We start from the raw sequence: 15,373 nt of genomic DNA, 5'->3' as shown, positions 1-15,373 counted from the left end.
TGGTAGAGATGAAAAGGAGAAGGAAAGGAGGTCTTAGGAAGTGAACAGAGCAGCTGGGGGTGCAGGGAGGGGGAGGGGGCTCAGGAGAGGCAGCTGGCAGGCGGGAAGCTGATCTGGGGGTCTCAAGTTTCTTGACATCAATTAGAGCAGCCGGCCTGGGCTCATTAGTAGCCCGGGGTGCAGGGCTCATCAATAATGAATTCACCCCACACACCTTCCCCCCACCCCAGCTGCCTGCAAGGTCACCCGTCCTCTAGCCAGCTGCCGCCCCTTGGTAAGCTTAAGCAACCCCTCTTCTGAGATCTTCCTAACCCAGAGTCCCTGGGGCAGCGTGGCAGGGTGGACAACAGCTGAGGGCAAAGGGGTCTCTAAAACCAATTGACCATGCCTGATAATGACTCTTGTTTACTCTCTGAGTCCACCCAGGAGGAGAAAGAATGGGAAGAGGAAAGGAGGGGCAGGGTCTAAGGAGAAGCAAGGTTTTTCATACTAGAGTTGACCAGCCTGGTGGCAGGACAGACCCAGAGCAGGAGGACCTCCTCTGATGGACCCAGAAACCCCATATCCTCTCCCAACGCCAGACTTGGGCAGCAAGGCCAATCACCTGAGATCTCTGCCCCACTGAATCAGAAGGAGACTAAGGCATTGGCACTCCCAGCATTCTCTTGCCCTAGAGCTGGAGTGTCTTGGCAGGTACAGAAACAGGTCTTTTCTTCAAACCAGATTACTGGGGTGAGGGCAAGAGATTGCTGGGACCCAGAAACAGAAACTCAAACTTCCTGCACCTTCCCAATTTCCCTCCAGAACCCAGGAATGTCAGTCTCTTTCCCCTTCCTAAACTGTTTCAAAACTTCAGTCCCACCACCCTTTCACCGACTTCTTCCCCTCCGCTTCTACCTGCCTAAACCTCAAACGTTCCAGTTCCCACCCACTTTTCCTCTGATTGGGGTTTGCCTGAAGCTAACTGTGTGGCATTCTGGGAAATCTGCCTGCCACCCTCCCTCTTGAGACAAGTACAGACAAGTTCAGGCTCCATATTCCCCAGCCATCGGCAGTGTCCCAGACTCCAGCCTTGTACTGGAGTCCCTTAAGAATACCTCTGAGTGGACTGGGTATGGTGGCTCACACCAATAATCCCAGCACTTTGAGAGGCCGAGGAAGGCAGATCACCTGAGGTCAGGAGTTCAAGACCAGCCTGGCCAACATAGTGAAACCCTGTCTCTACTAAAACTACAAAAATTAGCCAGGTGTGGTGGCGGGCGCCTGTAATCCCAGCTACTCGGGAGGCTGAGGTAGGAGCATTGCTTGAACCCAGGAGGCAGAGGTTGCAGTGAGCTGAGATCGCACCACTGCACTCCAGCCTGGGCGACAGAGCGAGACTCGGGTCTCAAAAAAAAAAAAAAGAAAAGAAAAGAATACCTCCGAGTGGCATGTACTTCCTCTCCCTCCTGACATTCTCCCCAGCTCAGACATTTTGTCCTACCGTCCATCTTCCCCTCCACCTCACCAAATACCCTCATGCCTCCCCACCAGTCCTCTTCAATCGAAGCTGGCCTTAGTGGGGAATGCCCCAGATTTAGGCCCTGGATAGATGCTCCCCGACGCCACCCCACCCCAATCCAGGTCATCTCTACAAGGTGCCTCAGTTCTCAATTTTCTGTCATCTTCCAGTTGCCCTAATGATCTCGGTTACAAGCTTCTATTTCCATCTCCTCAGGTCCATTGATTGCAATCTCTTCGCTGAGACCTTCCCTAACGACCCAGGCATTCAGACCCCAGCCAGAACTCAACCTGGGATCCATCTTCAACATCCCATTTCACCTCAGAGGCCCAGCCCCCAGGCATCCTGCTCCAAAGCCAGAACAACAAATTAGGACCCACACAATTTCTGCTGCACTTCCCCTGCCCCCTGCTCAGTCCATCACTCTGGAGGGAACCTAGGTATCCCACCCAACCCAAGGCCCATCGCCTCCCAAAGTACTTAGGCACCCCCGCCCGCCTCCCCCCGACTCCCCTTCCCACCCCATATCAGCCCAGAACCGGACTTCCCGCCCTCAGACTCAGCCCTTCCCGGGAACCCAGGCATCCTAGTTTCCAGCTTCGTCCATCACCTCACACCGTCTTCTACACGTCCTGTTCCCCCAGCCCTGGCCGCAGTGACACCGTAAACCCAGGACGCCAGCAGGCAGCAAGAAGAAGGGCGGGAGGAAGCGGGAGGGGCCAGGACGCCCCCTCGCGGAGCCCTGAGTGCCCGGGTCCCCTCCTCCCGTCTTCACCTGCTGAGGGCCCCGCCCCCGCTCCGCCTCGGCCGGCCTCTGCTCCTCCCCGGCTCCTCCCCCCGTACCCCCAGCCCGGCCAGAACGGCCCCCGGGACAGAGCGACGCGGAACCCCGGGCGCCTGGGTCCCCAGCATGATCCTCGGTGAGTGGTCTCTGCGACTCCAGGCTCCCGGCTCCTGGGTTCCTCTCTGTGGGTCACCCACCGCCCCCCCCCATCTCCCGGCACCGCGGTGACTGCGGCCGCCCGTCAGCGACCGGTTCCCCCTCCCCCTTCATCTGGCTCCACATCTGGGGTCCCCTCTTCCCCTCTTCCCCAGGCTGCCGCTGCTCCGGGTAATCTAGGGAGTGGTAAAGCGGGAGGCAGAGCGGAGTGAGACCCCCGCCCCATAATTAGAACATTGCGTATTCATGAGGCTCATGAATATTATATACCAGTCTACGAGAGGCTGGGGGAGGGGGCTGGTCCTGGCTTGGTGGAGTTGGGGGAAAGGTTCTGACCCGTCTCCCGCCCCAGCGTCTTCCCCCACCCTTAGCTTAGACACTCCGACATCCTTCTGGGCCCAGGATAAGGGGGAAAGGAGGAAGTGGGGGGTGGAAGAAGAAGATGGTGGGTGTAGCTTCGAGGTGAGTGTGGTGGGAGGTGGGAACCTGAGGGCCGGAGATAAGAGGGCTGGGGAGCAGAGGGACTGGGGAGCAGAGGGGCTGGGGAGAAAAGGGGGTGGGGAAGATAGGGGGTGGGAAACTGTCCATCCAGGGCTCCTGCGGCTCAGAGCCCGTCTCCACAGCCATCCTGCCCCAACACGCCGAGACCTGCCCCTCTCTCTCCCTGCTCTAGCTGCCTGAGTCCCTCTTTCCTGACTTCCTTCTTCTCCCTCCACCCCTGCCTTGGGCCGGGGGCAGCAGGAGAGGGAGGGGCAATGGAGAGGGTAAGGATGGGGGATGGGAACTCCCGCTGGGCTCTGACAGCCCGTCAGCCACAGCCACCCCATCCTCATGACCTACATCAGGAAGGGAGCCCCAGGGGTGGGGGAGGAAAGGGCCTAGCTGTGCTCTGGACTCTGCATCAGCACCGGCTGCAGGCTCCTGCCCTCCACCCTTCCTCCACAATAGTCCACAGGCCTGCTCTGACCTCTGCCCTCTACCCTGGCTAGGCCGGTTTCTGGGATCTGTTTATGGTGGGAGCCCCCCAACCAGGCACAGACACCTGTGGTCTCCCTGCCCCCAGCTGAGGACACCTGGCTCCATGCTGGTACCCAGACGGCTTGACTGGCTCCTGCACTCATCCCTCTCCTGAGTCCCTCTGCTATTTGTCTTCCTTTCTTGCCTTCTTTCATTTCACTGCCTATCCCTGTTGACTACCTATTGTCCTTCTGCCCTTCCTCCATCTCTTTTTCTCTCCTCCTGTGTGTCCTCAGTCTCTCTCTCCTGTATGTCTCACCCCCTCCACCTGGCACTCCACCTATCTATTGAATGGATGACTGAACGAAGGCATGAATGACTGGTTGCCTGCCTCCTTCTCAAGAGCCTCTCCAGCAGGGGAAGTTATTACCCACTCTTCTATGAATACCACCCAGATGCTAGAGTGACCCCCACCAACACACATTGCACTCAGTCCCCCAGAGCACAGGCTCCACATTCCTCCAACCTGTGTGATCCCTGAACCCTGGTTCCACCCCGGGCATAGCCCGAGAGGCAGCATCGTGCTTGCCCAGAACAGGCTGGCATAAGCCGTGCTTTCCCTGGTCAGCAGGCCCTGAAAAGGACATCGTGGACCTGCTTGCTGGAGCCTGACCAAGACCCCAGCCACAGGAATAATTCCTGGGTCCACATTCTCTGAAACTGGACCACAGCCACGAGTGGGACCCTCACATCCCCCTGGAGGACACTGTAATTAATTCCCTCCTCATGCCAAGCTCACGGAGGGCAGGAACTCTGGCAAAGCCCACACACCTTAGCCCTCTTTGAGGAAGGAAGGAGAGAGGGAGGAAGCTGCCAGCCAGGGCTCAGGCCCCACCCCCAGGGACCCTACAAAGGTTTCAGTTCTGAACACTCAGGTCCTCTGAATCCGTGTGCATGGTAGCCCTGGAGGGACCCTAAAACCTCCCTGCCCAGCATGTGACACCCAGCCAGCCTGCTCAAGATCTAGAGTCTGGGCCCCAGGTTTAAGATGGCAGTTCTGGGCTCAGGTTCCCTGTTCTAAGCCTTTCAATACCATCCTTTCCAACTGAGTCCCTGGTGCAGTAAGGGTAGGGGCGCATTGAAGGAGGCCCTTTCCAATCAAGTTGGGAAAGATTTCCCAGGGGCCTCCCTGCTCTCCCCTTCCCAGTCAACTCCTCCCTCTAGGCCCAGTCCCCACCTACATCCACCCTGGGGTTATTAGGCATGGTGTTTTGAGTAGTTGTTCATAATCATCCCCCTTGTCTCTTTCATCTTTGACTTCAAAGCCTTTCCAGTCCTCAGCCTGCCTCTTGCCAAGCTGGGGGAATTGAGGCAGAAGGGGGCATATACACGGCACTTGGTAAAAAAGACCCAGGGGTTCAAAGCTTTCCTCCCACCCCGCCCTTAATTTTAGGCACTTCTAGGGAGGGAGACAAGGCCAAAGGGCCCGAAGGGAAAAAGAGATTAATCAGAGAAGAGATCGCAGTTTCTCCTTTGGCCCAAGTCTAATTCCCATTTTAACCCAGTACTGACCCTATGCTTTTTACCACCTTGGGCCCTAACTACTTGCACCTTTAACCCCAGTATCTCTCTCTGATCTTAATCTCATTCTGGCCCAGTCTTCCAACCAACACTAACCCACAGCCCTGTACTAACACCTTTCCTGGCTCCTATTCCTACCCAGATGCAGCCACTCCCTAAGCATTCTTTACCAACAGGGCTTGAGGCATGGGGCCCCACCTAAAATAGCCAAGGGGCTGGGGCTCCAGACCTGGCCCGAATTTCTGGGGAAGAGGGAAAGGAAAAAACCAATAGAGGAAGCCAGATGTGGCCTGGTTGAGGGTTAGTGCTGACAGGGCAACTCGAGCAGGATCAAAGTGCCCAGGGCTAAGTAGGGTGTGAAAATGGACAGATGGACATCCATCCAAGGGTCTGGAATTCACCCCCTCTAAATCGTGTTGGGAGCTTTCTTTAATAAAGCATTTAGCAATTCCCGATGAAGCTGGGTGGGGCTCTATCTGCTGGAGGTAATTACCCTAATAAGCTTCCCTCAAGAGTGGCCTGCCCCAGCCAGGCCTCAGCTCCTCCCTGCCTTGCCTGACATGGGTGCCACACACACACACACACACACACGCGCGCACACACACACACACACTTACACACACTTCAGTTTGCTCTCCACCTCTTCTGCCAAACCTGCCTAGAGATTTTACCTAGCTGGAAGTCAAAAGCCCTGCATTTCCTACTCATTTCCTGCCCCCCAGCCTTTCCTATATTCCTGCCTTTCCCCCCATCCCTTTCCAGATCTAGCCAGAAAAGTGGAGTGCTTGAAAGCCCTGTCTCTGGAACCAGACAGACAGGTTCACATCACTCACTAACTGTGACCTTGGCCAAATAACTCCCCTTCTGAGCCAACTGTCATCATCTATAAGACGAAGATTCATTTATTCAGCAAATATTTATTGAGTTCTCACTGTGACATACCAGCATTTTACATGGAATTTGTTCAATCCTCTCAACAACTTGGTGAGGCAAGTAGTGTTTTCATTTGACAGATGAGAAATGAGACTGAGAGTCAGAGAACCTAGCTGCTCACCCAGCTAGTGAGTGGTGGGACCACCTACTGGGAGATTGTGTATGTAAAGTGCCTGGCCTATAGTAAAGCCTCAAAAAGCGGCAACTATTGTTAGCCTCAGAAAAAGAGGGGAGGGGCCTGAGGCCTGGGCTACCTGAAACCAAGAATCCTGTTTCTGCCCACCCGACCCAAAAGCTGCCATCTGTCTCTCTCGCCACCTCAGAATGGAGTGGACCCAGGAATCTGGGAAGGAGACAGTTTGTCTCCAGTTGCCCGCCCTGCTTCTTTCCCTCACTGTACCCTCATTTGACCCCTCTCTCCCACTCTCCTCCCCTCCCCCGCTCACCCAGGGCTCATGTCTGTGGAAAAGATGAGTTGCTAGCCATAGATAACTGAGTGGCTGCTACCTGTTTTCCTCTATCCCTCCTCTGGAGGAGAAATGAGGACTCCAACCTGAGGAAGTGCATGGAACTTGCTCTCCTCTTCCTCTCCTTGAACAAGATGGAAGAAGCCTGTGCTCAGATCTCTGCTTCAGTTAAATTCAAGCCCTTTGGGAGTAAGGTAGCACAGAGAAAGAATTTGCTATAGAGTCCAACAGATCTTGATCTATATCTCAGCTCTGATATTTACAGGCTGTGTGACATCAACCAAGTTTGTTAACCTCTCTGAGTCTCCATTTCCTCATAAGTCAAGTAGAAAAAATATTATCAGCTACTGCATTGAATCATGGCTACTTCATTGAGCTACTTCAGAGGTTAAATGTGATAATACTTGGAATTCATTACCTGGCACATAGTAGCCTCAAATTTTTTTCTGTGGCTTTTTCTGGAACTCTACTGTCTCCTCTTAAGATGGCTTCAAGAAGTGGGAGCCTAGAGAAATCTAGAACCTGGGAAAGGGTCAAGCCAAGCTTCAGCCTCTGGTGCTCTGGGGCAGGGCAAGTGCCAGCCCAAAACCAGCTGCTGGGGGTGGATGCTGGGTGCAGGGGACTCTGGGAGCACTCAGGTTTCTCTCACCATTCCTGATGCCGCCTGGGGCTCGTTAAGGCTGCCCTGGCCTTGGGTAACAGGCAGTAAGGGAGGGTGGAGCACAGAGGGGAGATGCCATGAGGGGACAGACCAGGAAGGGGAAATGGTCAAGCTGCCCCGTCGGTCTGTCTGTCCCTCTCTCTTCTCTTTTATCTTTCTTGCTGTCTCTGTTCTGTGTCTTTCAGTCTGTCTGCCCTAGTCTGTAGCCCTGTGTCCAGCTTTTCGGCAGTGTCTTTCTGTTTGTATGTCTGATTTCACTCTCTGACATCTCTCCATTGTTCTCTATCCTTTTATCTCTCAGTGTCACCGTCCCATTCCTCCGTCACCTATTCCTGCTGCTACCACTCTCCCATCCTCTCACTTTCATCTGTCGGTCTCGCTGTGTGTGTGTGTGCATGTGTCCTCTCTCCACCCCATCCCAAGTGTGTGTGTGTGTGTGTGTGTGTGTGTGTGTCCTCTCTCTACCCCATCCCAACCTTGAAGGTGACAGAGGAGGGAATAGACACAAAGCATACAGACCACCAGCTACTTAAGGGTCAAAACCAAGGATCTTACCCTGTCCTTCAGCCCTGAGAATTCTGAAGCCCAAGCTCCCAGTAGCCTTGACACCCCCTCTGTCTCAGTCACCCTGACCACCCACCCTGGCATGGGGTGAAAGAGACAGACCCCTCCAGACCTTTCTGGACCAGCTCCCTGCCCCCAGCTGTGCCTGAGCCCTCCCCACCCCCTCCCTCTCGCCTCAGATTCCCCTAATCCCTGCTCCCCTGCCCTCCCCTCTGCCCCACTTTTCCAGGATTCTGATTGGCTGATTCTACTGACTGGGCTGAGGGGGAGGGGGCTGGCAAGGGAGGGGGCAGAGGGCAGAACCAAGGGAAGGGGACGCTGTCAGGCCCAGGCCCCTGGGGGGCCAGGGCCAGGCCACTGCCTGGGGGCAGCAGGCACAAGAAACTAAAGGTATGAAAGGGGGTGGTCTCTATGGAGGGAACAGGAAGGGATCCTGGGGACCTTCTGCCCTAGTAAGGTCAAGGGAGGACGGGCCAAGCATGCAGCCTCCTCGGTTTGCCTTTGTTCCTGGGAACCCCTGTTGCTGTCAGGGGGTTACTGGAGCAGTGAAGGGTGGCCACAACTCCCCAGCTGGTGCACAGCAGGGTCGCAGAAGGGAGCTGGGCCAGTGGAAGCCCAGAGGGGCTCTGAGGACCTTTGGGCTGCCCCTTTGGTGGGTTCCTCCCATGACTCTGAGAGGAGGAGGAAAAGGTTTCAGGAAAGGGTAGTTGAATGGCTGGCCTGGACTTTCATTTCCCCTTGGGGTCAGACCCAGGCATTCCCCACCCAGAGGCCAGGTTGAGGTTCCTCCTGCAGAACTGGACCTGTAGCTGAGCATTCCCGGTGAGACAAAAGGGCCTTGGGGAAGACTGAGGAAGGTTGGGAGAAGGGGCTCTGAGAATGGCCTCGGTAGTCCACCTCCCAGAGCAAAAACCACCCGCTACCTACCCCCACAGGTGTCAATAGTTAATTAAGAATTATAATTAGAAGCCGGGCACAGTGGCTCACGCCTGTAATCCAGCACTTTGGGAGGCCGAGGCGGGAGGATTACAAGATCAGGAGTTTGAAACCAGCCTGGCCAACATGGTGAAACCCCGTCTCTACGAAAAATACAAAAAAAATTAGCCAGGTGTGGTGGCGGGTGCCTGTAATCCCGGCTACTCGGGAGGCTGAGGCAGGAGAATCGCTTGAACCCACGAGGCAGAGGTTGCAGTGAGCCGAGATCGCGCCACTGCACTCAAGCCTGGCAACAGAGTGAGGCTGTGTCTCAAAAAAAAAAAAAAAAAGAATTATAATTACAGCAAAATCTAATTCTAGGGCATCTGAGAGATTCAGCAGCCCCCTCCAAATCTAAGTCCCAATATCGCCCTCTGGTCAGTGGGATGAATCACCCACTTGACTGTCTTCTTCCTGGGGTGATACCATGCTTTAGGATCCCCTGGGGGAAAGCAAAACCAGAAAAAGAGGGTGGCCAGGGGCTTGAGGCTGGGAGTCCTGCTGGTTCAGCAGGCAGCCTGCAGAAAAGGTATGGGCTCTTACTGGGTAATGTGCCTAGAGACTTTGGGGGAGGGAGGCTGGAAAAGGGGGAAGTGAAAACCACCCAGAAGGGAAGGACCAGTCTACATCCTCCCCTAGACCCACAGGGCACTGTGCTCCATTGCTCTAGAGCCAGCAGGGGAAGTGTGTACACTGTGCACTGGGGTGACACTTCTGAGTGTGGGGGCCCTGGTTAGGGAGTGGGACTGGCAGGTTTGGGTGGGGTTTCCAAGCTTTAATCTTCCTACTCCACAAAATGTTTTCTCTGCCCTTCAGGCAGCCTGAGCCGGGCAGGGCCCCTGCCTCTGCTACGGCAGCCCCCCATCATGCAGCCCCCGCTGGACCTCAAGCAGATCCTGCCCTTCCCACTCGAGCCGGCCCCTACCCTTGGCCTCTTCAGCAACTACAGCACCGTAAGTAGCAGCCTGCCTGCCTTCTCCATCCACTTGTGACCCGATCTTTCCCTCTCAGACCCACCTCTGCCCTCTTCTCCTGTTTCTAATTCTTTATCTCCTCTTATGACCCCATCTTCCTTAATTCTAGTTAATTTTGAGTACTGTGGGCCATCTGGTGTAGTGTTAACAACAATAATAATAGCTAATATTTGCTGAGATCTTGCTACGGGCCAGACACTGTGCTAAGTGTTTTATATGAATTATCCCATTTAGTCCTACAGTGAATCGCCCTACCATCTAGAGAAGTAATGAGACTTAAATTGGTGGTAGTAACAGTAGGGAGGTAGGAGGGGTGTAGGTGCTGAATCCAGAAAGAGGGAATAAGCAAGAAAATAAGCATGTCTGTTTGTAAATTTCACCTCTCTGGAGTCCACAGCTGGGTGGGTAGGATCAATGGGATAGGGCTTGGAGGACTGGCAAGATGGTCTAGATTTAATACAGTATGAAATAGGAAGGTGCTGTCTATTTGTGTGTTTGTTTGTTTTTATGAGACGGAGTCTTACTCTGTTGCCGAGGCTGGTGTGCAGCGGCACGACCTCGGCTCACTGCAACCTCCGCCTCCCGAGTTCACTGATTCTCCTGCCTCAGCCTCCTAAGTAGCTGGGATTACAGGCATGTGCCACCACACCTGGCTAATTTTCATATTTTTAGTAGAGATGGGTTTTCACCCTGTTGGCCAGGCTGGTCTCAAACTCCTGACCTCAGGTGATCCGCCTGCCTCAGCCTCCCAAAGTGCTGGGATTACAGGCATGAGCCACCATGCCCGGCCGCCACTGTCTATTTTTGAGTAAGAGACTGACTTGGTAAGAGCAGCATTTGAGGAAAGTGAGTGGGGCAACTGGATGAAAGGGAACAGAGGCAGGAGGAAGGTGAACAGTTAGGAGGCTGTCCTAGCAATGCAGGCCCAAGGTAAGCCTCAAAAGCCAGACTGGGCTGGTGGCAGTGGCAGTATGAACGGAGAGAAAGGAAGAATGGGGGAGGTAATTCCAAGGAAATATTGACAGGTCATGGTGACCAGCTGGTGTTTGAGGGTGAGGGAGAAGAGAAGGCATGAGTCAAGGATGACTCCAGCATTCAGGTCTTTGTGACTGGATGGAAGTCACCATTGACAGAGGCAGAGGGTTGGAAGAGGAAGTTGGTCTCCGGTGAGGCTGATGAATTCCCTTTAGCATGTGGTGCTAAAGCTAAAGCTTTATCTATTTTTTTTATTTTTTTTATTTTTATTTTTTTATTTTTTGAGACGGAGTCTTACTCTGTCTCTCAGGCTGGAGTGCAGTGGCATGATGATCTCGGCTCACTGCAACCTCTGCCTCCTGGGTTCAAGCCATTCTCCTGCCTCAGCCTGCCCAGTAGCTGGGATTACAGGCACGTACCACCATGCCCAGTTAATTTTTTTTTTTTTTTTTTTGAGACGGAGTCTCACTCTGTCGCCCAGGCTGGAGTGCAGTGGCGGGATCTCAGCTCACTGCAAGCTCCGCTTGGGTTCAAGCCATTCTCCTGCCTCAGCCTGCCCAGTAGCTGGGATTACAGGCACGTACCACCATGCCCAGTTTTTTTTTTTTTTTTTTTTGAGACAGAGTCTCGCTCTGTCGCCCAGGCTGGAGTGCAGTGGCGGGATCTCAGCTCACTGCAAGCTCCGCTTCCCTGGTTTACACTATTCTCCTGCCTCAGCCTCCCGAGTAGCTGGGACTACAGGTGCCCACCACCTCGCCTGGCTAGTTTTTTGTATTTTTTAGCAGAGACGGGGTTTCACCAGGTTAGCCAGGATGGTCTCGATCTCCTGACCTTGTGATCCGCCCGTCTCGGCCTCCCAAAGTGCTAGGATTATAGGCTTGAGCCACCGCGCCCAGCCGCCCAGTTAATTTTTATATTTTTAGTAGAGACAGGGTTTCACCATCTTGACCAGGCTGGTCTCGAACTCCTGACCTTGTGATCCACCCGCCTCAGCCTCCCAAAGTGCTGGGATTACAGGCTTGAGCCACTGTGCCTGGCCTGTATGTTTTAAAAAATAATAATAAATTTTTTTTAAAAAAAGGATATGGTGATTTGGCATACCAGTAGGACATTGAGCCCAAAATGTCCTACAGATAGAATTTGAAGCCTGGAAGGTGGGCTAGAGCTAAAGGTTTGGGGAAAGTCAGCCTTATTCAACTTAAATAATCCACATCAAATCATATTTAGCCATAAACATGTATTGAGCATCGACTACACGCCAGGCACTGTAGCAGATGTTTCTATCTGCAATCTCATTTCACCTTCACAACAACTCAACAAGGTAGACATTATTATTCCATTTAACAAACGAAAAAGCAAAAACTAAGGCTCAGAGGGTTTAGTAATTTATATAAGTTGACACAGTATGTACCTAAGGTATGATTTGAACCCATTGCATCTGGCTTCAAATAGAGTTCTCATTCTACCACAGCTGGCCCCCACCAAACTCTTCCCAAAGAACCCAGACACATTTGCATTGCACTTTTAAGTTTTCAGACTGTTTTTTCATATCTCAACCATCAAAGAAACCCTGTGGGGTAGCTGTTATTGTCCTCATTTTACAGTTGAGAAAATTGAGTACTAACTATAAGCAAGGCATTGTTCTAGACACAACGGAAACATGAGGGTAAATATGAGACAGTCCTAAATTAAAGAACTTATATTCAGGGGAGAAAGATAGACAAGTACGTAGCAAAACAGGGGGAAAGTTATAAATATTGTGGCAGAGACCCTAACAAAAACTCAGTTTATGGATCACAAGGTCAGGAAATCGAGACCATCCTGGCTAACATGGTGAAACCCCGTCTCTACTAAAAATATATATTTTTAAAAAATAGCCCGGCATGGTGGCAGGTACCTGTAGTCCCAGCTACTTGGGAGGCTGAGGCAGGAGAGTGAACCCAGGAGGCAGAGCTTGCAGTGAGCCAAGATCACGCCACTGCACTCCAGCCTGGGCGACAGAGCAAGACTGCAACTCAAAAAAAAAAAAAAAAATTTCAATTTAACAAAAAAAAAATTTTTTTGAGTACCTACTATATGCTGAGTACTGTGCCTGGTGTCAGGGACACAGGACTCAGTTACCACACTTGGGGAGCTCCTAGTTTAGTAGGAAGGATAACAAGTTAACCCTATGCAGTGTGAGAAGAGCTGTGTCAGAGGCATTTTGCTTGCACGGAAGCCCAAGTGTCGAGAAAGACCTTCCTGGATATGGTGGGTCCTAAGGGACCAACCAGAGCTAGGCAGAAAAACAGAGAGCAGAGGAAAAAGGGATTTAACCTGGAGCAGGTGACATATAATTTGGGCTTTGAAGAATTATTGGCAAGAGTTTTAAAGTAGCCTTAGGGAACATTCCAGACTGAAGTAAGTAGCATGAACAAGAGCTAGAAAGGAGCATTTGAGAAAGTGCAAGATTGGATGTGATAGGTCATAAGATGGGGAGAATACTTCCCCCCATCTAAACACCTGACTTACACTTGACCTCAGATCTTAGCAACCCCATCAGTGTCCCTATTGTATAGATGAGGAAACACAGATGCAGAGAGGTTAAGTGAATTGTCCAAGGTCACAAAGCTACTTAGTTGATTGGATAATCCAGGGTTTCGACTCCTGCAGAGTTCATGCTCCACTGCCTCTAGCAGAGGTATTTAAAGCGATGAGCATGGATAAGCTTAAAGAGTTCAGCAGAGTGTTGAACTGCATCCTGCATCTGATTGGCAGGATTTAACTTGATGTTCCAAAGTACTGGCTGTGTGACCTTAGGCAAGTTATTTAACCATTCTGAACCTCAGTTTTACCAACTGTAGAATGGGATAGTTTTTTTCTTTCCTTCTTTCTTTCTTTCTTTTTTTTTTTTTTTCTTTTTTTAAGACAGAGACTTACTCTGTCCCCCAGCCTGGAGTGCAGTGGTGCAATCTCCACTCACTGCAACCTAAGCCTCCTGGGTTCAAGTAATTCGCCTGCCTCAGCCTCCTGAGGAGCTGGGGCTACAGGCGCACACCACCATGCCCAGCTAATTTTTGTATTTTTAGTAGAGACAGGGCTTCACTATGTTGGCCAGGATGGTCTCGATCTCTTGACCTTGTGATCCGCCCACCTCAGCCTCCCAAAGTGTTGGGATTATAGGCGTAAGCCACCGCGCCTGGCCAATTTTTGTATTTTTAGTAGAGATGGAGTTTTGCCATGTTGCCCAGGCTGAGAATGGGATAGTATTAACACCAACTCACAAGGTTGTGAGATCATGTTACATAATCATAATGCCTATCACAAACTAAGTGCTCGATCAGTGTTAGCTACTATGATTATTATGCTATTGCTATTGTTTTTATTTAAGAGAGAAGTAAAGAGAGAAACATAGGATGGTCAAGGCCTTAGCCTTTGGGAACATGCAGAATTAGGCAGTGGGAACAGGAAGAGGCTTCAGCAAAGGAATGCAAAAGCCACTGGAGGGGGTGGGGAGGGAAATATGTTCCTGTAGAGTTGGAAAAGCCAAGGGAGAGAGTGTGGCGGGCTGCATCAATACTGTCAAATTCTGCAGGGGAATGAGGACTGCAGAAAAGCTGCAGACAGACCTTTGGAAGTACTGTGCAGCAGTTAAGTATGTGGCTTTGGAGTCAGACTGCCCAGGTTTAAATTCAAATCCCAGTTCAGCCACTTACTAGCTTATGACCTTGGGCAAATTATTTAACCTCTCAAAACCTCAGTTCCCTCATCTATAAAATGAAGATAATAATAGTACTTACTTCAAATAGTGGTTGTGAAGATTAAATTAGATAATCCATGCAAAGAGCTCAGTACAGAAGCTGGCACATTCCAAGGGCTCAATCAACATTAGATGGTGGTAGTGGTATTATTCATGACAGAGTCTCTCCTTCCCAGGGGACTGGCACCTCCCGCACTCTCTCCTACTTGGGCAGTTCTTACTCCTTAGACCTCTTCTGGAATTACTGTCTCCCCTCATTCTCCTCCCACTCACTCCACTGCTTCCCTCTGCCCTTGGACATCCCTCACTGTTTCCCAAAGCCACCCTCTCTCTAGATCCAGTCCCCTGCTTCACTAATCTCTCTGCCCTAGGTGGAATGGGAGAAGATGAGACCTAGAGATGAAAGACTGGAAATCCCAGGACCTGTCTAGACAGAACGAGGTGTCTGGGGGAGTGGGGCTGCTGGGCCCTACAGCCTCAGTCCCCCAGTGCTGGCCCCACTGAACCGCCAGAGGGCAGCAGGTGCATGAAGCGTAGGCTTTCAGAGAGCCTGGTTCTCCGGCAGGTGGCGGGCGCGGGTAGGAGGTGGGAAGAAGTTAGGAACGACATCCCCAGTCTGAGGTCGCTTTTGCCCTGGGTGCCCTCAGCTCCACAATTTGGAAGAGTCTCTGAGAGAGCAATGCCTGACACCTGGGTACCTGGGATCAGTTTCCCATCCCTAGGGAGGGAAGTGACTTGTAAAAGGGTAGCAGCATACGGGCCGCCTTTGCAGAGGAAGCCGGGGAAGGGTCGTCTGGAGACTCTGAAGACAGACTATCAGCAGGGGATCTAGGGAAGGTCGGGGCAAAAGGGGTGAAAGAAAGGAGAAATGTCTGAGTTGGTGGGGACCCCGGACCCAAGAAGGAGCCCCAGTGGAAGCAACGAGGTCATCTGGTCAATGCCCCTGCCGCGGGGCCAAGTGGCCTCTTCTCTTCCGAACAAGCTCTTTCCTAGGAGTGTCTGGATAATGGACATCCCCCTCTTTCCGCCCTAGCCCCCTTTCATTCCTCTTCAGCTCCCTGTCCCTGTCCCTGTCCCCGCCCCCGTCCTCGGCCCCGCCTCCGGGG

General features: G+C 52.3%; 1 protein-coding gene and 1 long non-coding RNA gene across 3 annotated transcripts in view; one reads left to right on the top strand and one right to left on the bottom strand.

Moving 5' to 3' along the window:
* The window catches only part of LOC105548557, an 84,451-nt gene that overhangs the window by 22,594 nt on the left and 46,484 nt on the right, over window positions 1–15,373 (bottom strand). The window lies entirely within an intron of this gene.
* Window positions 2,357–15,373, top strand: part of ZNF385A (zinc finger protein 385A) — a 23,237-nt gene continuing 10,220 nt past the window's right edge. For both annotated transcript variants that reach the window (XM_011992626.1, XM_011992625.1), the window contains exons 1-2: window positions 2,357–2,421; window positions 9,396–9,532. In XM_011992626.1, coding sequence (XP_011848016.1) covers window positions 2,412–2,421; window positions 9,396–9,532 — 147 coding nt within the window. In that variant the 5' untranslated portion in view covers window positions 2,357–2,411. The remainder of the gene's footprint in view (window positions 2,422–9,395; window positions 9,533–15,373) is intronic.

This window comes from Mandrillus leucophaeus, unplaced genomic scaffold (genome assembly GCF_000951045.1).
Source record: "Mandrillus leucophaeus isolate KB7577 unplaced genomic scaffold, Mleu.le_1.0 Scaffold414, whole genome shotgun sequence".
Lineage (NCBI taxonomy): Eukaryota > Metazoa > Chordata > Mammalia > Primates > Cercopithecidae > Mandrillus > Mandrillus leucophaeus.
Note: the sequence above shows the minus strand (reverse complement) of the source record. Positions and strands in the feature narration are given on the sequence as shown.